This window comes from Falco rusticolus, chromosome Z (genome assembly GCF_015220075.1).
Source record: "Falco rusticolus isolate bFalRus1 chromosome Z, bFalRus1.pri, whole genome shotgun sequence".
Lineage (NCBI taxonomy): Eukaryota > Metazoa > Chordata > Aves > Falconiformes > Falconidae > Falco > Falco rusticolus.
In genome coordinates, this window is record NC_051210.1 from 71,674,124 (window position 1) to 71,699,016 (window position 24,893).

The 24,893-nt window shown below is 40.0% G+C and overlaps 2 protein-coding genes across 9 annotated transcripts in view; both read left to right on the plus strand.

Moving 5' to 3' along the window:
* Positions 1-8,469, plus strand: part of PRLR (prolactin receptor) — a 122,851-nt gene extending 114,382 nt beyond the window's left edge. For 3 of the 8 annotated variants that reach the window (XM_037373098.1, XM_037373096.1, XM_037373097.1), the window contains one exon: positions 123-1,181. In XM_037373098.1, the coding sequence (XP_037228995.1) occupies positions 123-1,148 (1,026 nt within the window). In that variant the 3' untranslated portion in view covers positions 1,149-1,181. Of the gene's footprint in view, positions 1-122 lie in introns of all 8 variants that reach the window. The other 5 variants (XM_037373101.1, XM_037373095.1, XM_037373102.1 and 2 more) reach the window with 2 other exon arrangements.
* A 1,463-nt stretch (positions 8,470-9,932) lies between these two features.
* On the plus strand, positions 9,933-24,853 carry AGXT2 (alanine--glyoxylate aminotransferase 2). The gene is made up of 14 exons (XM_037372888.1): positions 9,933-9,980; positions 11,367-11,452; positions 11,872-12,056; positions 12,373-12,496; positions 13,592-13,686; positions 14,819-14,912; positions 15,999-16,092; positions 17,131-17,231; positions 18,298-18,390; positions 19,213-19,345; positions 20,019-20,107; positions 21,598-21,747; positions 22,109-22,207; positions 23,748-24,853. Exons 2-14 carry the CDS (start codon positions 11,417-11,419, stop codon positions 23,856-23,858), a joined length of 1,404 nt encoding a protein of 467 aa, XP_037228785.1. The 5' UTR covers positions 9,933-9,980; positions 11,367-11,416; the 3' UTR covers positions 23,859-24,853.
* Positions 24,854-24,893: the final 40 nt, after the last annotated feature.

Genomic DNA, 24,893 nt, shown 5'->3' on the forward strand with positions numbered 1-24,893 from the left:
TAGGTCTAGTGATATAACTATTGAAGTATTTGTATATTAAATATGTAGGTTGCTTACAATTGTTCTAGTCAGATAAACCCTAAGGTTAACAGTGAAAAAATATATCTTATTTATGCCCTTAGACAGGAAAATCTGAAGAATTACTGAGTGCCCTTGGTTGCCATGGTTTCCCTCCAACATCAGACTGTGAGGAACTGCTGATAGAATATCTGGAGGTAGAGGACAGTGAGGATCAGCAACTCATGCCAAGCCATGGCAATGGTCATCCCAGTAAAAATGCAAAAATGATACTCAAGGAAACAGACAGTGACTCAGGCCGAGGGAGCTGTGACAGCCCTTCTCTTCTTTCTGAGAAGTGCAGGGAGTCCCATGCCCTTCCATCAACACTTCAAAGACAAGACCTAAGAGACATCCAAGAAAATAAAAGAGGAAAAAGGAGCTGGGAAACTCAATGTATAGCCTCAGAACAGAAAATACTCCTTTTTAACAATGAGAGTACAAAATCATCCACATGGCCTGCAGCTCAGTTACCTAATAATCAGCCTCCTGTGTTTGCCTACCACAGTACTGTAGATGCACCTAAGATAACACTGGGTACCACAAATGTGAACATTGCACCAGTTTTGGTGGGAAATGAAGAAAAGCATCAGTCACAATATCCTATCACTGAAACTGTCTACGATGACATGGAAAAGCAAAGAGAGATGGAAAATTTGCATTCCAAAACTGACCAAACCACAGTGCAGGTCAAACAAAGCAGACCTAATGACAAGTCACCTTTTTTGAATCCTAAACTAATGGATTATGTAGAAGTTCACAAAGTCAGACAAGATGAGGAGCCAGCAGTAGTACTGAAACATAAAGAAAATAGTGGAAAGACTGAAAAATACACTGTTCCAGGAACCAGCAAAGAATACACCAAGGTCTCAACAGTTGTGGACCATAATATTCTAGTATTAATGCCAGACTCACGCACGCAACACACATCTGTTTCTCAAGAACCTGCAATGGAAACATCTTGGAACATTCAGCAAAGTCAAGCTGAGAAAAATATGAGCTACTGTCTGACAGTTCCAAGCGAGTGCAAAAGAGAGGCCAGTGGATCAGAGTATATGGACCCATCTTCCTTTATGCCCTCCTTTAAATAATTAGTAGTTAGTACAGTACGTACTTAGTAGTTAGGTACAGTAAAACAAAACCACATAGCAAACAGTACCTTAAAAAAGCCTAGCCTCCTATGTGTATTATACAAAGAATAAAACAAACTGTGGGTTTAGGTAATAATCATGGAAGTAAACATTGAATCATTAAACATTTCTGACACAGGGAAATAAGGCAATGGGTATTACCTGCTATGAAAAATACATTGTAAGCTAATCATTCAGCACTGCAGGTCTTCTATTAGTTGATTAAACTTGAGTGAATACTGCAGATTCAACAAAGATAAAAATTGTCATGAGTCAATCAGTACACCATAGATAAATCATTGCACAACAGCATTCTCATCTACAATGTATTTTCTTCTGAACACATTCTGACACTAGATTAAGTTTTCTTTATAATTTTCCTCAATCCTTAAGAAAAAAGGAGCTGTCATATAGAAATCATAAATAAAAAAGAAACAAATTACAGTAAAATAACAAATCCTTCTAAATATATTTTTGCTTTGTTTCAATCTGACGGAAAACTTTCCATCTCGTTCATATCCCACTCCAAACAAACCTCGAAAAAAAATAGCAGGACAGTATTTTATATACTGCCTTAGTGTACATAATATACCAATCTACTGTAGTACAAGTCCATATGTTTAACAATGTATTTTTAATGGCTATTTTTCTATTATCAAAAAAAAAGCAAAGCAAAATAAAATGTTTTTAATTTCCCAATGCTATCTAGCTACTTAGGAACTTTATTGTTCCCTTCTGCTGAGAGAGCAGTAACAAGTAAAGCTACCATTTCTAGACAAAGCATAAAATTAAACTTTATACTAATTAATATGAAGTAATTTTTAAACTATATTTCTAATATATTGCAGATGTATTACTATTTGAATTATAAATTATTTGTTTCACATGTTTTTATCACCTGTAATTATAAAATTAGAATAGAATCTCGGTTTTGAGAGCAAAGCTTCTTTTCCACTGAATTTGTACTCTGATGCTAATCACTAATGGAATGGTGTTCTCCTGCATCCTTAAGGCATTGCACTTTTCTTTGAGCCTGGAATGCAAGTTTGAAGTCAACTTTTTCATAATGAACTTATCAACATTAATTTTGGAATCCAGCCTCCAAAGTCAAAGATAGAAGGCATAAAGTCTGAGTCAGAGTTCTGCTGAAATAGCAGTGGGAATGAGGAAGGGAGTCCATGTACTTGGGCTGGACAGATGTCCCCGAAACAGCAGTGGGAACAGTGAGGATTCCTCATATTCCATGTAACGGAAGGCAGAATCACAATGATACTGGAATGGCTCTGAACTTTCAATGGTCCTTCCTTCTTGAAACAAAAGTTTAATTTACTCCAGGAAAGTATGACCAAGTGATGCCTGATTAAAACCGGACCAAGTATTTAGCCATTATCACTAGCTTCAGGGGAAACTGGAAACATAAGGTAAGGGAATGGTACTGTATGTGTGAAGGAAAGTGTATTTACTATAGGTAAGCTGTCTTCTGTACTTGTCCTTCCTGAACAGCTTTAAATTCCTCCAGCTTTTCATGATTTTACGCACTGGTAGCCTTCCTGCACTATCAGGTAACCTGCTGCAGACCCAGCCAAAAGAGACTTTCAGATTCTGAAGGTCCCAGGTGGCCAATCTAATTTGGCAAATCAGATTCTTGCCTTGTACCATCAGGCCATGGAATCGCTCAAGTACAGATCAGTTGAGCTGAGCTGCCTAGCCCTTCTGCTGGCAGGACTTTAGACTTCAACTAGCTACCTGTGTGTCTGTAAACATATGTGTTAGTGTATACTATAACATTTACTTTAGGCATCAGATTTCAAGTCTGCTTCCTCTACACAGGCAACATACTGCCCACTTCCAGAGCTTGATCAGAGCAATCTCATTGCTCTGCTGAATGTGTAGGGAGGTGTCTTAGATTCTTAATTCAGCCACTTATTTAACACTTGAAGACATGAAGTGGCTACTCCAGAGGGCAGCCAAATGTAAAATTTTGTTCAGTTATAGTTAACAAGACAATTTTCCGGTAGATATACTATTTGTAGTATATCTCATATATTTTCTAGAGATGCTAAAAGTACTGCAAAGAAACTACCAACTTATCACAAATCAGGAATGTTTTGCAGGGCAGCAACTTGTGTGCGTGCATGTATGTCAGTTGGTAATATACTCTTTCCGACAGAGCTTCATTTACACTTCTGTTTTCTGACTGAATCTGGCAGAGCTGATCCGGTTCAGGCACATTCTCTTTATTTACACAAATAGCCATATCTGAGCCAAGCCGTTGTTTTCTATATCTAATGCTGCGCATAAAGGCATGCTGCTACAGGCCTTCTGTGATGCATCTTGTGATGCATAGAGGCTATAGAATCTTACCAAAACACAGCCCAAAGATTTTCCTTATGCAGTGGATTTCTTAGGGTAAAACAAAACACAGGGGATGACACTGATGCTGTAAACCAAAGAAATCAGGGGATAAGTGTCAGCAGCAGGCTGTTCCTGTCATATTGATAACTTTGGACCTGAGGCAAACAGACACAACTTTTAGCAGATTTTAAGTGTGTGATTCATCCTGACTACCTGCTGGTAACTATAGCATACCTCCAGTAATTCACACAGAAAGAGAACTGAGTGGAAGGTTTTCTATGCTTTGCCATAAAATGGTACTGAAGCTGCAAAATAGCTGTAGCCTAAATTACATTGTGAGGTGTAGATTCTCTCCCACCTTTGCTGATTAATGTCTCAATATGCCAAAGACATGGCTTTCTATGAAGGGGGAAATTCAGCCAGAGTGGAAAAGGCGCATTTGCTCATTGCTCCCAGGTAGCTAAGCTTTTTGAGGGATTTGCTAGCTAAACACAATTTGAACACAATTTTCATAAACATATTCCATTCTTTAAGCTGGACCAATCTGCAGGTTGATTATTGTTCCCTTGGATCTGATTTTATTTTCCAAAACACCTTGTTGCTCCCAAGGTGGGAGCAATACCTGAAAATGCCCTTTAACATCTGAAAGGACATCAAGAAGGGAATAAACTACTGTTCTGTAAAATCAGAATAACCTTCAGCTAAGTGTGTGGGCCTTTAGATGTTCAAATACTTCATTCTTTCTGTTTGCAACAATATTTTTGCTTGGAGCTCTTAAGAAATAGTTTTTTATAAGGAAATAGATGAGATTTTGCAGCAGTTGTACACATTGTAAAATTATGACACACCACTGGGGAATAACAGGCTGTGGACACCTCCTTTGATGTATAGAGAAATGAACTATGTAACAGAATTTACCTGAGGAACAGGGATTAGCCCTCTAGCTCTTGCACTATTAGTCAACCTTCTCACTTGGAACAATTATTTGAAAAGTTTGAATGATGTTTTCAATGTCAAATTTATGCATGTGTCACTTGAAGCATGAATTACTTTTCATAGCATAAAAGCCCTAAAAGGAAGCGTAAAGGCTCTTCAGAAGTAATTGATTTTATAAAATTCATGAAATCAATTTTTTTTTAATAAATTACCTTTCCTTCGGACTCAGACTAGTTTTATGAGCAGTTTTTCTTCAGTATTGACAAATATGACTCATTATCTAAATTTTCTGATTAAGACTTTTTTCCTCAGCAAAGACAGACTTGATGTATAATTTTAGTGTCTCAGTGACTTCTAAAGAAATAGGATTTATTGACGCAGGGCATGTGCTCCCAAAACTCACTGTCACATAAGATGCAGGCTTGAAGGATGATCATGATGATACTGTGTAACTACAAAGATTATATAATAAAAATGCAGCAAACTGACCTTATATAATACAAGTAAAAGGATGTATGTGTTTATAGAATAAACTGTAAAACAAATATGTAATTGATTTATGTTAGAGCAGTGAATTTTGTGCTATAGCTGATTTTGTCTCTGTTTAAATGGCTGGAAAATATACAGTTGCTTTAAATGTCATTTAAGTATTCAAAGTGTAGTGACAGCAGGTGTTCAAACTGAATAAGCAGAATGTGTGATCTCTGAAGCATTGTATATGTGGGGTTCACGTCAATGTATTTAATAATTTTTCATTAACTGTAAACAATTTGAGGTTGTTGTGCAAGGAAGCAGAAGTCATCTAAGCCAGTTGATAGATATTAGACATCTTCTACAAAGCCATAAAGACAAATGAAATGAAAAAGTGTCATCAGATCAGGCATCATATTCTCAAAAATTGCTACCTCAGATTTTTTTTTTTTTTTTTTTGCTCCCTTTAAAAAGGCAGACAAAAGCATTTTACATTGTGTGTCAAACTGTGAATCATTCTATCAAGATTTTAAAAAATCTGTAATGGTCAAATTATTTTTGTTAACTAACAGTTTGCCATGGAATCATCACTTGTCTCACACTGGTAGTACTAGGATGGGAAGTTTCAGATGTGTAGATGAAATATTTTAATATGAAAAAATAACAAAGAAAAATCCATCTTGCAGGGAAAGCCATACTAACCAGCTTGGCAGCCAAGTGCCAGTTCCTTTCCTGGGCTGAAAAGTTTTTTGCCATTGCCTGTGTGTTCAGTGCTCTAGGACTGAATGGGCTGCATTGTCAGAGATGCTCTCATTCTGGAACTCAGCAATGGAACTAAGCATTTATCCGTACTTGCTATTTAGAAAGACCTGTTTTCAGCTGAGTTCCTGAGAAGTAAATCTTTAAATTCTGTCCCTAAATGAGTGAATATGGAGACTAGCCCTGCTCTCAACTATGCCAAACCCTCCAGACTCACATTCCTGTGGGTATGGAAAGATGGACTGAATTACATTAATTGGAACAATCCTGTGCCCTGCCTTGAAAACAATTTTGAAACAAATAAGGGAATTTCTTTGTCTTTTCTGCGTATGTCAAGCAGAAGATCAAAGATATATATCAAAGATAAATACAGAAATACATAATATATGGGGATAGAAAAAGCTTAATGATGGGAAGAGGGACATGGTGTCTGTGGCAGAATGGAAGAGGAGTACAGTCACTATAGGAGGTACATAGGTAGATAATGAGAGAAATCAGAGCAGATAAACATGCATTTTTCACTACAGCTGAGGACAGAGGGAGGGAGAGTGGAAAATGGAAGCAAAAGGATCAAATGTAAGAGTAGACAGGAAAAAATGAGTAGTAGAACTGAGAGGAGTGATAAATGAGTCAGTGCAAAAAAAAAGGAAGAGAAGAAAATAGTGTGATATCAGAAGTGGGGATATGCACAGCTACCTGAGACGGTCCACATAAGCAGTAAAGCCTTATTAAACACTAAAGAGTGGTAAAAAGCTGAAACCAGCTACTACAGATCAGCTATTATATACGTGTAGAAAAAGCCCTGTACATAAGAAGTTGTCATGCACTTTCTATCAGTTACAGGACTTTCTTCCACGTATCTGATGCTGGTCCTGGGCAAACAGAATGCTTGGAGAGCTAGACCCCTCATCCGATCTGCTGTTGCATTTCCTATATTTCTAAGGAAAAAAATCAAGAGAAATAAAGTGTACTACACTGTTTTTAAAAGCAACCTTCAATTAGTAAGACAGATCTACAGATGAGCGGTATTTATCCATTTACATTGTCTCACGTATATGCCTATCATTCTTAAGCATTCTTCTATTTTTTATTTATTAAAGATAATGTAATGACCTAGAAGGTCCAAGAGAAAAAAGGACTTCGTGGATACCACTAATTGGTCTCTTGGCATTTCTGGGCATTGTTTAGTTTGTATCTGTGACAATGTATCTGTTAACATTTTCCTTAATCAGAAAGTCCCTGTCTTGGTGATAGATTTGGAAAATTACGAAGTCAGGCTTAAAATACATCTATCCCATTTAAGCTAAGTTTTTAAGAGAAACTATTATAGCTGTCAAAAGTAATGAAGAAAAATACCTGAATTAGTTGTGTGACCTCTTGTAGTGCTAATACGCTAAAAGCTGGGCTTATACTCAAGACATTGGTGAGCAGAGCAGTTAGGTATAAGGAAGTCTTTTTCTGTATCTTCCTCTTTTATTTCTGGAATGTTTAACATCCTGTTCTACTTTGTGATGCTGCTTGTCCTGGAATTTGTCTTTTTTTAAAAAAAAAAAAACCAACGCTGCTTTTGGGTCTGGTTTTGTGAGCTGCTGGGTACCTTTACCTCGTTTTGACATCAGTACAAACGGAAAAATTTCACTTCGATTCCTAGAAAGACTGCAAAGGTCTGTTTTACAGAGTAGAATTTGTAAAGGAAGCTGGAAATCTTCATAGAAGTCACTTGTAGAACATACCCTTTCAGTAGGACAGAAAATTATATATGTCTAGGAAGAGGCAGATTTTTCTCCGTGCAGAAATATGTCCAACTGTACTTTGTAATGTTCATAATGCTGTAGACTACTCTTAATTCTCATCCCCATGTCCTTCATTCCAAAAGTAAGTGGAAACTACTGCTCAGCCACACTCACAGCTCTTGGGTTACTTTAGTGTTGTTTATTTTTCATCTTGGAAAGTTGGTTTTTTTTCTGACTATAAAAAACATTCATCATCTGGAATAACACAACCATCTGTTCCATATATGCATTATATTGCTGAGAGATACTCAGCACTATCTGGGCTTCTGAAATCTTTATATTGTGCTTCATATTTTTTTTAGTCATTGTGTAAAATACAGCAGTACAGAGGGTGCTGATCTGAAAAAGTACCACCCAGAAAAAATTTGTCACCAGCCATTAACTAATTGCATTTGTTCAAATTTCTGTCATGGCATTAAGTGCAGGGAACAGTCTGTAGAACCTCCTTGCCTTATTGTGCCAGCAATTCTCACAAAGAAACATATTTATAAATTAAATTGCATGTTCTGAATAATATGCAGAATAAACGGTATACTTCCCAGCAGAGAAAGAAGTGATCCAATATTTAATGCAAACTTACTTCCATTTGCATAAATCATTTCATTGCTAGCTTTGCAATACAAGCTAGGCATTTTTTCCATTACAGTTTCAGAATTTGTATGCAATCTGGAACATTCAAGTTATTGTAGTGTCATTGCTGTAGCAACAGAATTACTTGAAGCACAATTATTTTATGAAACAGATCCAAATGTTCTGTAAATTTCCAAAATTTAAAAAAAAACTATAGAAAGTAGATTTCATATGTAGTATGTACATTGGTTGGAGAATACTGGTATAAGAATAGTTACTCAGGAATTCTTCATTGTTTCTAAGTGTATCTGAAGGACAATGCTTTAAAATGCATTTTTTAAGTTCTTAATATTGAAAATGCTGGCTTTAATAAAATCTACTAGCAATTTCACTCGTAAGATCAATATCGTTTTTCTGATGGGCTTTTCAATCTTTTGTCATTGTAAAATCTTTTTGCAATGGTGTTTGCATTTCAATTTAATAGAAGTTCTTGAATAAAATTCACAAATTATAGCTTTCTCCATGAAATATAGCAGTTCCAGCATAGAATATATAAATAGGAAAAGCTAGACATCCAGCACAGTCTGCAGGCTGGGCTCGCCCTGTTCTGCATGTGGAAGGTGCTGACAGATGTGTTTAATGCATTTTGCATGCACCGCGCAATTGAACCAATTAGCACTGATGGCTCATGCACCAGGTCACAACTGCTGTAGTCACGCTTCTTTATGGATCTTTGTGTTGATGAAAATTATCTTCATCACTGAAATTCAGAATTTCAAGTTAGAAAAAGTAAAGTTTGATTGAGAAAGGTTGAGCATTTGGGACTCCTAAAGCATGCAAGCACTGTGGTGGTTAGCTAGCAGAAAGTACAAATCTCTGAGGCATTGCATCAGGATCAGGCAGTTTTGCTGCAAAACTGGGGCTGCCCCTCAGGGTGGGTGACATCGCCAGCCTTCTGCCTTAGGAAACAGCTAGGGTCACCAGGACCATTGTGAAATACCTTTCACTGGCAATTGCATCTAGTTAGGTGTATGCCCATTACTGTCCTAGGGAACACCATCACACATCTGTTTTTAGTATTATGGGGAACTTCTGGAGGGTCATGGAGGAAGGCAACACAGCTTCCCGCTCTTCCCACCCTTGTAGGAGGTTGTGCTAGTACTCTTTGCTAAGGAAGGGAAAAAATAAAGAAAAACAAAGGGGAAGAAATGGGTCATCAATTATACCCCTCACATTTTTCAGTTTCTCCCTAACCATCTGGCTGCATTTAAAGATAAAACCTCCTTCTGTTTCGGTTATTTTTGGGTTTTTTTCCCTTGACGAGCCGTTGTATTGCTGGCGTGCCCCACACTCGCTGCCCCCAGGGGGACCCTGCGGTGAGGGGGGGTCCTGCGGTGAGCGGGCCCGGCAGTGAGGGGCAGCCCGGCAGTGAGGGGGGGGCGGCAGTGTGTGTGTGGGGGGCCTGTGGTGAGGGGGGGGGGCCCAGCAGTGAGGGGGCCCTGTGATGAGGGGGCCCGGCGGTGACGGGGGGGCAGCGGTGAGGGGAGCCCTGCGGTGAGGGGGCCCGGCGGTGAGGGGGGGCCCGGCGGTGAGGGGGGGGCCGGCCGTGAGGGGGGCGCCGGCGCCCCCACGGACATGGCTGCTCGGTAGGGTACAACGCGCCCCTCGCTGCCAGCCGCCGCAGCAGCTTTTCCAGAAAATGCCTCAGGGTGGGACAGAACCGAGTTTACACCAAAGCGAACGGCAACGGCCGCCCGCGAGGCCGCGGTAACGGCAGCGCCCGGCGGCACGCGGGGCCGGCCCCCGAGGGGCGGGGCGAGGCGCGGGGGCGATGCTGCCCCGGCAGCGGGCGGCATGGCGGGGGGCCTCGGGCCGCTGCTGCGGGGCTGCGGGCGCCGGCTGGGCGGCGGTAAGGGGCGTCGGCGCGGCCGGGGGGAGGCGGCTCGGGCGGCCGCGGCCCGGCGGGGGGGGGCAGCCGCTCCGCGGGGCCGTGAGGCGCTACGGTGGCTCTTGCGGCCGGGGGGGCGGGGGCTCGCCCTCCGGGTCTGCTGCTGTGCGCGGAGCCCTGGGCGGGCCGGGGCAGGCCTGGCGGGGGTCGGCATGCCTCCCTGTAGCCCCCGGGGAAAGCGGGGGATTGACTGCAGAGCCATGTTTGTACATGGCGGGGGGGCGGGCAGAAGCCCTTTCGGTGTAACTGTAGGTCCGAAGGCAGAACTTCTCTCACTTACTAACTTCTTAGTTTATTTCTTGGGACCGGACACTGCAGATGATTATTAATTCGTTAGTGCTGAAAGTGGTTGTAAGGGAAGTGAGTCTGTCTCATTTATTTCAGGAAACTTTATTCTTCATTCATTTATATTTTAACGTGTTTTAGAAATTGTTTAAAACCTTAAGACATTGAAAAAAGAAATCTGTCATTCTCGGTAGAGATGTTAGGGATGCAGAAAGAGAGTGTGTTTAAACGGTAATTTTGTTTGATACCTGCTTAATCACACCTCCAGTTAAATGAAAGGTGGGACAGCGGGATGTTTGTAGGATTCTGGAGACAGGACAGGTGGCGGTGGGAGCTGCCAGGGCCCGAGCACTCCTGAGCAGCCTCCCCGGGCACAGGCCTGCAGCCCTGGAGCCCTGTGTCAGCGCAGCCCTGAGCCTCCAGCCCCTGGCCCAGCTGTGCCATGAGGGGCAGCTGCGCCACCAGTCCAGCTTCTGACCCAGTCTCCTGCGTGGACTTTGGACCTGAATTACAGCCTTGTCTCTGGCCCCATCTGCTGCTGCTCCCTGACTGGACCCCCTGGGTGGACCCTGGACCTGATCATCTCCTCCACTGACGTGGGGCACTCTCAGTGGACCTTGCTTTGCTCACTTGGTTTGGGTCTGTAGGGACTGTACTCTGCTGCCGGCGAGCACCACCAGAGTGGTGGTGACCCTGGGCTCCTGGCTTACACCCTTGTAGAGGATTCCTGCTCTTGCGGCTCCCAGAAAAGAATTTCTATTAAAACTGATTTTATTTTTTTTTAAGTCTCTTTCTGTCAAGATTAAAGTCCACATGAAACTGAAAACTGAGTTTTAGTGAATAAGAGAAGTGCCTTTTTTTTAAATCTACATATATTTTGCCTTCACAAAGATGTTAATTATTGTTTACCCTCTAAGAAAATCCCTCAGACAAGAAAAAAACAACCAACCAACCAAAGCTTGTTTTGACCATAGCTGTCATGTTTTCTGAACACGTTTATTGAGAAACTCTTTCATATGTGCACTTTGATAAGTGTTCGATAATTCTTTCACTATTTTGTAGTTGCCTTTAGGCAGCAGAAATGGAAAAGCTCTGTCTCCCCACAAGCAAAGATGCCTCCTTGCGATTTTGTACCTGAAAAATACAAAGTAAGTCATACATACTGCGCTGGATTTAAGTAAGACTGCATTATTAGATTTGAGTGATAGGCTGATCTGCAATAAATAGTGCATTAAATATTATTATAAAATTTGCTTGTTTGGGCAAACACCAATTCTGTTACAACCAGGGTATAACCTCCAGATGTACCAGTGTGACAGTAGTGAAACTTATGGCTACATTGTTGATTTGAAAAACTTTTAAGGAAGAGGTAAGTGCAGAACAGCAGACTTACTTCAAAGACTGAGTTTCAGAGGTTTGTAGAACCTTCTGTGTGCCAGAATTTCTTAAAATCTTAGTTCTGTGAACAGCCACTGTAGGCAACTGTGTAATCTTTGTGATCCACTACAGCTCCATTAGTCTGGATCTTTAGAAAGCATAAACGGATACTGACTTTTATTCCGCTCAGTCCTATCCATACGAACGTATGCGGAAGATTCGTGAAAAGAATATTTCTCCTTCACTGCGAACGTATTACAAGAAGCCATTGTTGCTGCACCAAGGACATATGCAGTGGTTGTTTGATTATGAAGGACGGAGATACCTTGATCTCTTTGCTGGAATTGTCACTGTCAGTGTTGGTCATTGTCACCCGTAAGTGTGTTACTATTTGATTTATGCTATAAAATACAGGAAGCGATACCTATGTTGGTTTGGTTTTGTTCTTCATTAGTCTGTGACACTGAGCTTAAGACCAAAATATAATTCATTGAATTGTCATGTATCACTTATATTAAGGTCAGTTGCCACAGTGTTTTGAAGAATTCATTAGTTTTGTCTACTTGTTCATCCGTCTGGCGAATGGTGCAGTGTCTGCATTTTCAGGATTAATAACGGATAGGTGTGTGCATGTATGAATGCACACCTGTGTAGAATTGAATCCCTGTGTTTCTTCTTGTGCTATGTGCAGGAAAGTAACTATGGCTACCCAGAAACAGCTTGCTCGCCTGTGGCACACCACTAATATCTACATGCACCCAGCAATCCAGGAGTATGCTGAAAAGCTAACTTCTCTTTTCCCAGATCCACTTAAGGTACTTTGCTTCTTTCAGGAGCGGGGCTGGTGAAGGGGGTGTCTTTATTTATTAAATAAACAAATGAGAGCCACAATATGTATGGAGAAAAGACGTGTATGGGGACTACAAATTGTCCGATAAAGAGAATATAATGACCCTCAGGGCCTTTTCTTTCGACCCAGATGTAGGCAACCATAATATCCCAAGCCCAAGTTCTGTTTGTTCTCTCCCTCCAGTTGTCACTGTGAAGGGGCAGCATTGGCAGCTTAATAATTACTGAGGGAACTAAGATGTTGACTGTTCTTACACGTAGCCAACTTTGATTTGCTTGATCTCATGAAAACTCACAGTGAAAATTATTTGACAGTACTTTCTGTAGTGAGCTTTAATGGCATTTAAATAAATAAACCACATAAATATCATGTTTTGTATGCTCAGAAACAGGAAGAAAAGATAATTGTTTTGCTTTCAGGTAAAATAATGGTGATAAAATTGGGCTACTAGAAGAGTGTGAAGCTATCGCAATCTTAAAAATGGAAGGAGAGTTAAAAATAAAATTAAAATGTAAAGCAGCTGCGTAGTTTAAGCAGTGGAGAATCTCAGTCACTTCTGAAAATGAACTTTAAAAGCATTGACAGTAGAATTTGAGCTGTTTTCAAATCTGAAAACTTGTATTCAGGATATCCTCTTAATCATCATCTGCTCCCAGTAAGCAAACTCTGCTTACCGCTTCTGTTCCACAGTTGTGTCTGTGTATGTCACTCCTAGTAACTAGCATGCAGGGACACTGTACAGCCCTTTTTATCTGTGTTAAGGTTATTTCTATTCAGTCCTGCCCAGTTTGACCCAGTGCTTTCATTTTTATTTGAATCACTGTTCCATCTTAGGAAAACCTGAAGGCTCCAACTCAATGTTACAGATTTTCTGTACTCCCACTGAGTAGATCAGCTTGATCTTAGTTCTCATCTATACTGTATAGGCAACACTAAGTTTATTGCGGTGAAGTCACCTTGTGGTAGTGATGGGTTATAGCTCATAATGTTAACAAGTTACATGCTCTGATGCCAAACAAGAAGGTTGTGCACTGTGCTGATCCTAAGCATTCTCCTGTAGGTGGTTTATCTAACCAACTGTGGGTCAGAAGCCAATGATTTGGCTATGTTCATGGCAAGGCTATATACTCGTAACTTCGACATCATCTCTTTCAGGTAATGGTGATAGATCTTTACAAAACTTATTTGTGTATGTGATCAGTGTCTATATGCCTAAACCAAGAAAAAAGAGAGGACTCTTTAACGCCAGTTCTGCTGAGGAGAATGCTATAAAATTATTTTATATGCAAAGCAGAGTAAAACAGAAGTTGAAGACTTGATACATATATTAGGACTAGGTTGCATACAAAACACAACCTGCAGTTTTTGCATTTTTTACTTAGAAAAAGGTCTGGTCTCTGTGTTCAGGGTGTGCTTTGGTGGACCGTCATTCATGGGCAGAACGGACTTCAGCAACTCCTAGTTTCTTCTGTTGTTCTATATCTGTGGTGCCCCTGTTTGTGAGGGTACAGAGCTACCTCTGGAATACTGGTGCGGTGAACCATGGCTCTGGCTGAAGGCTAACCTGGTGGAAGAATTTGTTTTGATGAGTTTGTTCTTTTGCCTTGTTTTTCTGCCAGATCCCTGAACCATAGTTCACTTCACAGGTACACAGACAGCTCTTCTGGCCTAAGAACAGAGGTGGTGCAGGGGTGAGTGCTGTATAAGGACAGTGTAAGCAGCTCTCTTTACTCTGCATCCCAGGTGGCCTCAAATATTAGAATAAAAGGCCTCGTTATGAAGAGCTGTATTTTTATGTTACTCTGTTCCACAGAACATTGGGTACCCAACTTGTTTGTATATTCTCATTAATGAACTTTTAATTTCTGTATAGAACTGGCATCAAACCAGCATGTAGTTCAATGACTGGCAGCATCTGTTGGAGAGAGCAGCAGTTCCCAAGATTCAAAGAACAGAGATGTTTGCCCTGTAGGGCTCAGGTGCTACAGCAGAACTTTTTGAGGCACTGTCTGAACTGCTGTTGGTTCCAGTCATTGTTCTCTTCTCCTTGCAAACATTACCTAATGATTTTAACATTTGAAATTTTGGGAAACCAGTACAGATGGGCAGTCTTGGATCTTCCAGAACCAGAGCAAAAAATGGCAGTAGGAATCTTCTTGGGTTTAGTGTAACCATGCAAATTTTCCCCAATAATTTGTAGCTCAGAAGCACGCCTTGTCAGAACTAATATTGCTACAGTCTCTTCTTGGAAATGAGTGGTGTTCATGTGCTTGCTTTGTTTGTACAGAGGAGCATACCATGGAGGCAGCCCTTACACGCTGGGATTGACATCTATTGGTCTTTATAAGCATGGTGTTGCCAATGGCTTTGGCTGTTCAACAGTGAGATTTTTATTATTTTTTTTAAATCATCTGGGTAACAAACAGTTTCTTTGAATATTTCAACAATTAGTATGTTTTCTGTCCTCAAAGCACTCTATGGTTCACTAACTAAACTGCAGTGTAGTTGTTCCTGCTGTGTAAGCACAAGAGCCAGAGTCCCCTTTCCTTCTCCATGTAGTCACTTCTGCTAATTTAGAGTCAGGACAGCCATAACATGCATGGTCATGATTTACAGTTCTGTAGTCATGCATGGTGCTTGCATGGAAGTCTATGAAAGGTGCAAAATAATAACGCTTGGAACCCCTTTCTCAAATTCTTTTGGCAAATTTGTGCAAAGCTGCTTTCAGCTGGTCTGAAGTAGATCCTCCCCTGGAATGAAAGAAACCAAAACCCTGTGGTGGCCCCCATTTACACAAAACAGGAGACATATCTGTTAAGGAGATCCACTGGGGATAGATGGCAACACGTTATCTCCCTGCCTTTGAACAGATGGGAATGATTTCCTGTCTGCTAGAAGCTGGCTTTGGCTACTCTGATCTGTACTGATGATAGCCAGTGCTGTGGCTGAGCTATAGGAAGGCTCCTTTATAGCAGCCTCTCAGCCTGGCTCAGTGAATGAGGTCATGTAGTAGTTGATCAGCAGTTAGGATTAGAAGGCTGGAGTTCCAAAGTTCCAGCTTGTAATTACTGTAACAGACCTGCCTGCCTCCCTGTATTCTGCAGATTTTTATCATACATTGGATTATTGAAGTACTACCAGCAACTCTAAAAATGTTGCTATGAATCTTAGATAACCAAAAGTGCTGACTAATTTAAAGAACAACACAAAGGAAATCAGCCAAGTGACTATTGCTGGAGTAGTCTAAACTTGTTGGTTCCAAAACTGTCTCTGTTCTACCATTTATTGGGAGGGAAGTTTGGTGTGATTCCACAAGTGTTCTTCAGAGAAATTGCTTGAACTAGGTATGTCCTTTGACTCTTAACAGATGCTTTTTAGGTTTTTTGATTTGTCATCCCTAAGTATGATCAAAACATCTCTTAGAAAGGTGTCATCAAATCCATAGCTATTTCTCTTATGCTTGACAGACAATGTTACCAGATGTGTTTCGTGGCATATGGGGAGGCAGCCATTGTAGAGATTCTCCAGTGCAAACTGTTCGAAAATGCAGCTGTTCTGAAGGTTGGTCAATGGCAAGAAATATTTGGCTTTTAGATTAGAGAATACTAGAGAGCTATGGAAATAGGTTATGTTTATCTCCTCAAGAAAGGTAGACCTCTAGTTAGGATTTGCAAGGGCAACCAAAGAAAATATTGCAGAGAATCTCAGGCACCTGCTTTCCACAGAGAAAAATTTGGGGCAGGTGACACCCACATCATATTGTCAGATTTCTTAAAATCCCCACCTTTTTCCAGCATTTGTCATGATCAACTGTGGAAGCTGTGGAACTCAGTTTTAGCACATCTGGAAGACCAGAAATGTTCATTGCTGTTTTCTGCTGTTTCTGAAGTTTTGACAGCTCTCCAGATTTTGTTTTGGAGTAATATGAATAGTAAGGACAACCTGAAGCCAGTGATAGGCGGAAAATCTTAAATGAGGCAAAACATACCATGCGCAGCACAATGTGAAAACTTCTCTGCTGCTCTCATTAACAGCCATGACAGTAATTTTTTTCCACTGTTTCAACAAGCATTCTTTAGTATTTCAGTTCACATGCATACATCACAGGTTTTCTTTTAGCTTTGCCCTCCGTAGTGAGTGGGAACATTAGGTGTACTAATTGCTCTGTTCTTTATTTCAGTATAGACTGATAGGCAGCTGTATCCTCCAGAATCCTCATACCTGCACTAACCTGATGATTCCTTACGTCTTATGCTGATGTTTATTAACCCTTGAGAAAATGTCTGTTTACTCTTTCGGCTGATGTAGGTGATACACAAACGCTTCCCCAGAGTTACAGCTTCCTGACCTGTATAATGTGTAACACTGTCTGGCAGCTTTGCCTTGCTGTTTTGGAACTGGCGTTCCTTAGTATAAATAGTTTAAGAGAAAGTAAGGGACACTCTCCTTTAATGTTTAGCCTTTTATTGTGTATTTGAAAGGTGGTATTTATCATGCAGTCAGATAATACTTGGTGCTTAGATGTGTCATTTCATGTTTTGAAGCTAGCTTTGTGTAATTTTAAGTAAATTTCTTTTAAACTGTTTCCCCTGTAAACAGGTGTATGTCATGCAAACAACCAGTACATTGAACAGTTCAAGGATACTCTGAATACCTGCGTGCCAAAGACAATAGCTGGATTCATCGCTGAACCAATTCAAGTAGGTAGTTTGCCACTTCTGAATTGTGATAGCACAAATAGGGTGAAACACTCAAATCTGATATTCTTTAGCTACATCCTAAACATAGACTTCTGATTTTTATTATTTTTTTGGTAATGCCTTAAACACCTTCTGTATCTGAAAGAATGGATGCAGTCTTCAAATTTCAGCTTTTGTCACTGATTTCAATGGAGCTGGAATTTTGCTTGTGAAGTTAAACAGAATTATGATTAAACATACACATTTATTCTGCATGTTGTTTAGTTTCTAATACCTTCTTCCAAATTTCATACTGCTTTTCTCTTTACTGTTTCTGTAAACCATAACTCAATCCCCCTTCCACCTCTTCCCAGCCATGTTGTCCACTATATTTTTAGGAGCTCTCCAGCAAGTGGTGGCCACAGGAGTCATTTTGTTGGTGCTTCACTGTAGTTTCAGAACTGCTGTGTATGTGGGTCTTAAATAGGAAGAATGGAGAATATATCCCAGGAACAAAAAAGGCAAGAAAAAAAGTGAGAATTGTGACAACAGAGAATATTGGAGCTGTTTTCTGGTTTTGCTATCTTCTAAGCTTTTACATATGTAAGTCTAAGAAGCCATTGCAGTCCAGGTGTAGAGTGGAATTTCTGATGCAAATGAAAACTGGCAAGGTGAACAGAAATTGAGGAAACAAACATTTTAAACAAATTAACCAAAGAAGGGATGTGAATTCTCTTGTTAACTTTGTTGATCACAGTTTCTGGGTTTCTTAGTGTGTAGGTTTTCAAGGTACTTGTTTTGGCAGTTTGTCCTTAATCGACTCTGTCTTACAGTGATGGCACAGTATGGCCTGACATTTATACCAGCACAACTAACGGAACAGCAAACTGCGCTGTGGAATGGGAATGAGTGACCTGAGCAGGAACTTTCTGAAGCAGTTCCAGTGCTGATGCCAGAAACTTGAGACAACAGTCTTGCTGTTACCTGAGGGCTGCTGCTACTTTTTTTCTTATTGTAGGATAGTCACACAGTGGAACTCCTGTTTCCTTCTCTGTTCCTGAAGACATTGTCTTTCTTGTCTTGGCAGGGTGTTAATGGAGCTGTTCAGTATCCAAGAAGTTTCTTACAGGAAGCTTACCAGCTAGTACGGGAAAGAGGGGGCATTTGTATTTCAGATGAAGTGAGTTGGGTTTTTTACGTAAGAGCTCTAGAGTTTGGGTACCTCTGAAAGTCATCTTAAAAGAGTCAAGTGAAGGCAGACTGGGAGCCTGGAAATAATCTAAATGAAATGCTACACACTTAATAGCTTAAGTTTAACACAGTGTATCTTTTCAAGTGTAGGAGCCTCCCGGTTTTTACTGCCTTTATTCTGCTATGTGGTATTCTGATTTTAGATGCAAGTAATGTTAGTAGCAGACTTCAGTCCTTACCTTTTGGGACCAGTAAATTTACACAAATATGCAGCTAATAAACGTCAGCTGTGATGTGAGGTTTGTCACAGTAACATTTCCTGTTATGACTGTTATGAGTGGTGTTGGCATACATAAGCTCTAGAAGGGAGTTGATCGCTGTACCTCTGCAAATACATTTTAGAAATAGTACCTGCTTAGCTAAAGCTATTTTGAAATAGTAGCAAACACTTCAAAGTGATGGTGATAGTACCTCAAGCATTGCAGCAGTAGAAATCAGCGATTGTGGGGTTGCATTGGAAATGTGATAAGCAACTGCATTTCCTCTCTGTTTTGAAATGGAAGTTGCAGCTCATTTGTGCATCTCGCCATGCCTAAGACATGGTGACATGTCGTCTTCTTCATACAGGAAAAACCCCGTTACAATAAACAGTATTTTGCAAAGCTGTCTGAATAAGGGTCCTAATATAAGTTGATTCTAGATGTAGTTGCAGTTCAGTGCAAATCAGTAACAACAGAAAGACAAGAAAAAGAAACCATGTTGTAAAATGTGAGAAAGTGATGGTCGTTTTCATGGATTTTTCTTTTGAAAGGTACAGACAGGGTTTGGACGGACAGGCAGCCATTTCTGGGGGTTTCAAACACATGATGTAGTCCCTGACATTGTTACTTTGGCAAAAGGAATTGGTAATGGCTTTCCAATGGCAGCTGTTGTTACAACAAAAGGTACAAGTGTTCTGTTCTGCTAAGAGTTACAACAGAGCAATTACAAAATGCACGATACAGTAATTACTTACTGGAGAGATGTGTGTTCAAACAGCTGAGCTTTATTAATAATCTTTGTCTCAATCTCTTTTGACAAATGAATTGGGTTCTTATTACTCACTTGTTTTCCTAAGTGCTGTGCTATACCAGTGCAAAGTGTTATTTAAATGGGGTCAGTTGTATAACTGAAGCAGGGATGACCTTGTGAGTCATTGGTAGAGCTGGTAATAGATCCTGCAAATTCTCACTGAATTCACTGTTTCACTAATCGATGTACTGAAACACATAAGGCAGCATGTTAGCCAACTACTTGATTCATACAAATGACTGGCTGAATCTAGTGAAGAAAACTTGTAGAAGGCTGTTTAAGGGGACAACAGCATATGTAAGAAGTGTGACTTTTTTAAAAAAAGTCTGTTGTCTAGCAGATGCTAAAAGTATAGGTTTTGGAAATAGTAATATTTTGCACAGACTAATTGCAGGGGGGAAAAAAACCTTCCTATGGCATTGTCTCCAGCAGAATCAGTGTTAAAGCACAGCAAATTTAACTTAACAGTTAAGTTAAAGCAGATAAGTACTGTTACCAAACATAAGGCACCTGTAAGAGTAATCAGTGTTGTTCTTTTTCTTTTAGAGATTGCAAGTTCCTTGGCTCAAAACCTTCACTTTAATACATTTGGAGGAAGCCCTTTGGCCTGCGTAGTCGGAGCTGCAGTTCTTGATGTAGGGTGAACGTTGTATAAATTTATATATCTCACAGTTTTTCTTGTAAGAAAAGATGAGAAATGTTTACATTTATTTTTACTATAAAGTTATACGTGGTCAATTTTTTAAACTGTATGAAACACATAAACATATGCAGGTATTGTGCATAAATGGCCAATGTGCCCCATGTATAGGAAAAACTCCTGATTAGTTCCATTGCAAAATTTGCATCCCTCTAGCAAGAATAGGAGTCCTCTAATCATGTTTTCAGAATCATCTTTCATTTTGTCCCTTATGTTCTTTGCTTTATTAATAGAAATGTAGGAAAGCATTTTCTCAAAAGCCTTAGCTAACTTTGTCATAGGACTATGCAAATCCTCAGCTAAACCACATTTATTCTCTGGCATATGTGCTTAACAAAATTGTTTTACCTCCACAGCTTTTACCTTATACCTAAAAACCCTTAACAGCCAGATAGTTAAAAATGTTTAAGGTCAGAATTCCTTTCAAAAAAAAATGCCTCATGACAAAGACAATAGAAAAATTTGCAATATATTTCACTTAATAGCCAGCAGAAAATCAGTCCGTGGGCAGTAGGTCACCATTTAATTAGTCTTTACCATATACAGATCATTTGTCCTTGAATCTCACTTTATTACAGCAGATACTTTTTCTATTCCTGTTACTTTCCTGAGTGTTTTGGGGCTTTTTAAAAACTGTTCTGTAAAATGGCTGATCACATAACTGATTTTGAAAAAACAGTTGCAAATAAGAAAGCCTGAACCCATGTTTTGGGTTTCTTTGGCTGTGGAGTAACATGGAGCCTGGATCTGAAGTTAAGTCGAAGGAGGTTGTCACAGTCAGGAAGAAAAAAAATTGAGTTAAAAGAAAAGAAAAAGGAGAAACACCCACTTTAACTACTGCAATTGTATTTTTTGTTTTTTTCATGTCAATTTTCTTACGTTAGATACTAATTTCATAAAATGGTTTGTGCGTGTCAGTGTCAGTCTGGCTGCATGTCAGAACTATATTAAGGAGAGTAGGTTAAGTAACAAAAAAAAGATTGTGATTAAAAAGCATGGTGTTGATTAATCTAATTAAAACACTCAAGTTGTTCCCAAAAAGGCTGCCTAGTATACGTAGGTATGCCTTGTCAAATTATGTCCTTCTCGTGATACCGAGAAAGAATTAAAATATTTCTGGTAAGATTTTGAAAATAATGCTGTGGTCAGGTATTTTTCAGTTATGACTATATGTGAGTGTGAATTACTGGATTACGTTTATGGAGTAATAAGGAAAATGTGAAAAACACCACAGCAACGTCGAAATACTATGTTCAATTGTACTGTGATACCGTTAAGAGGACTGTAAGAGAAGAAAAATGTAAGAACCATAGTGGTGAAGGAACACAGTCTGCAAGGAAGTGAAATAAACATGTAATCAAGCTGAATATGGATTAACTGTATTGGAAGCTTTTCCTGCAACACATAGTACATCATTTTAAACAGGCTATTGAAGAAGATGGTCTACAAAAAAACAGTGAGGATGTGGGAACATACATGCTGCTCGAGTTGGCTAAATTACGGGATAAATTTGAGATTGTTGGAGATGTCCGTGGCAAGGGACTTATGATTGGAGTAGAAATGGTGACAGATAAGGTTAGTGATTTACTTATATTCCTTTCAATTTACAGTGCCATCAAAAGTTTTATCTCATTTTATTTCAGTTGAAATAATGGGAAGATTTTCTATTAAAAAACAGCTAGTGAAGTGACAAAACACTGCTGTGGCTAAAAATGAGCCAGAACGTTCCAGCATTTCAAATATTTCACAAGTTTTGAGTAAGCAGTGACTTGGGTACCTTAACTGTATAAAGCCATCTTAAAAAGCAGGTGAATTATTCAGTTAATGCTTTCAGCCAGAGATGGGGGTAAGATTTATTGGAGAGACTGGAATATACATGTTTTTCATAGAACTGATTTAGCGTATCCAAGTGAAATGTGATGTTTGCTTCCCTTAGGACAGTCGCCACCCTCTTCCAGCTGAAGAAATTGATCAGATCTGGGAGGACTGTAAAGACATGGGAGTTCTGATCGGCAGAGGAGGACTGTACAGTCAGGTACCAAACCTCTGGTTATACATAAACTGTATTTATTTCCTGTCCGAGTTAACTTCAGTTTAGTAAATAAACTAGAAAACATATACTCCTAGGAACTATCTCTGTTAAATTTTGCTTATTTTATAAATTGGGCAGGAGCAGTTTGATTCTTTTCAAGTATGCTGAACTAGCTCTAAGCTTGGAGTTTTCCTTTAGAAGGACAACTTCCCCTGGAAAGCGATGTACTATAGCCTATGTAAATTAGAAGAATATTCAGGCTTGCTAAGTCTTGGCTGCTCTTCAGGTTATTCCCTGACCTGTGGGTACAGAACAAGTTTGGTTTTGCTAGTTCTTTTAGCCTGGAGAGCTGGTAACATTCTGCCTATATAGGCAATTAAAACAGAGTTGTTAACAGCAAGTTCAGCAACGCAGCACTGAAGTGAGAGTCGCACGTGAATAGGCATTAGTCCACACCAGCTGAAGATGCAGCATGCTGTGCGAAGCGCGCCCTGTCACCAGCCTTCTTACAGCAGTGAGCTAACAGCAGAGAATTGCCTGAGGGCTGGTCGGGTCAGTGAAGCTCTCTGACACAGAGGAAGCAGCTTTTGCATGAGATGAACAGACAGTGGCTAAAATAAATAGGACATGGCATCGTTCACCTCATTGATTCTTCTGCAAGTCACAGACCAGAACATGGGTAGCAGGCTGCACCTCACAAGTGTGGTAAAATGCAATTTCTGTCTTACAAGAGTGCTGTTTGTGTCAGTGTTCACTTCATTTGGGGCTGTGCATGGAATAATAAGACCATTATTCCACTCTTGCTGCATCAACTGCTGTGGTATGATAACAGAAAAATTTAAACTGAAAGATTAAGAATCTTACGGAATATAATTACTCTTGGAAACATCATAATATTGATCATGCATTTGGACGTAAGGACCTACCTTCTTGACAGGTTAAACTATGCATATATCCCTTCCTGATCAACATACATTCAAGCTATAGTGTGTATATATATATATGTATACACTAATATATACCCTAACTGAAAGTTGGCATTCAGTGATTCTTTCATAATACGCTCTCTTAGAAGCCTTAAAAAAAGCCTGTAATACAACAGCAAATCAGCTGATGCAGTGCAAGAGGCTGCTACTCTCAGTAGAGATTTCTTTTTCCCTGCGGCAAAGTTACCAGAAAGGAAAATACATCTATGCCTCTGTTCTTAGTACAATCCCATCTAAGGTTTTACACTAGCGCTGTCTGGAGTAAGAGCTGCAAGCGTGACCTGCTCTAGTCAGGTCTCTTTTGGAGGCAGTTGCTTTGTCACAGGAGTCAAGTGGGGAATTGGATGTAGTCAAGTCCAAAATTGCCCCACTTCGGAGTGCATTTATCAGAAGCCTCAGTCCCTGCTCTGCTGTTCTCCTCCTACATTACCATTTCTCATGCTTCTGGTTAGATTCTTTTAGGCAGAAGGTGAGTGCTGACCTAGATAGGCTGCTAGAAACAATGTCCTTTCCGTACAATTTTAAGGATTTCTTTGTCTTTTTTTTCCCTCTATCAGACATTTAGAATTAAACCTCCTATGTGCATTACTAAAAAGGATGTCGACTTTGCTGTGGAAGTATTTCATACTGCTTTACAGAGACACATGGAAAGAGCAGCTGCAAAATAGGCTTGTTTCCTTACATGAGACACATACAGAACCCCTGATACTTGCCATCCTGGCTCAGCACTGTCTACACTGGATGAGAAAATCATAAGATGAAGATTAAACACTTGTTTGTAAGAGCACAGATCAGTGTTTAATAAAGAATATGCTCTAATCAGTTTTGTAACCGTGTAGTTCAGGTGTACAGTGGTGGTCTGTATTAATCTGCACACCTGTTCTACCATCAGCATAAAAAGCCCCGACCGGATTAACTGGGTATCAGATGAAAGGTGAACATATGTCTGTCTTTTCATCTCGGAAATTCATATCAAAAATTGGAACACTGTTTGGACTTTTCCCCGTGGGGTTGGTACCAGCATGGCAGGGGACTGCCTCCTGCTGCCCTGGCTGTGGGCCCTTCCACCACGCCGTGCACTGCCAGTTTGGGTGTTGCAGAGCTGACTGGGACTGGTGCAGGGTAGTCCCTGATGGCTTTCCACAGTGGTCACCACTGCTGCTGCCCCAACCCCCACTACCAACCAAAACCATGCCGTATATACTCAATACATACAAGCACTTGCAAAACACACAAGTTTATTTTTATTTAAATAAGAAAAAAAATTAAGTCAAAAAGTAATACTGCAGGGTTCAGTCTGTAAGATTTCACTTGCATAAGCATAGCCGGTCACCCTGAGCAGAACATAACTGGAGGTTTCAGAGTTTAAACTGTTTACCCTGACTGCAAGGATACACTGTAATTAGAGCATGAAAAAAAAATAAATTTTCACAAAGTTGAAAAGTTTCTAATTACAGTAATTATTTTTCTCATGGGACTCTAATCCAGTCATCATCCTCTCCAACACAGGCTTTTCTTTTCCATCTGCTGTTTATGTGATTGCACAGCACATCTATTAGTCATTTAGCAAAGATGAAAACTCTGGCTGGTGAAATAGGATGCCACGTTTCTTTCTCACATAATCATTTTTTTTAATGTCTCAGTTAATTACTTCTTCCAGTTTCCCAAAAAAAAAAAAAAAAAAAAAAATTGCATTGTGGACA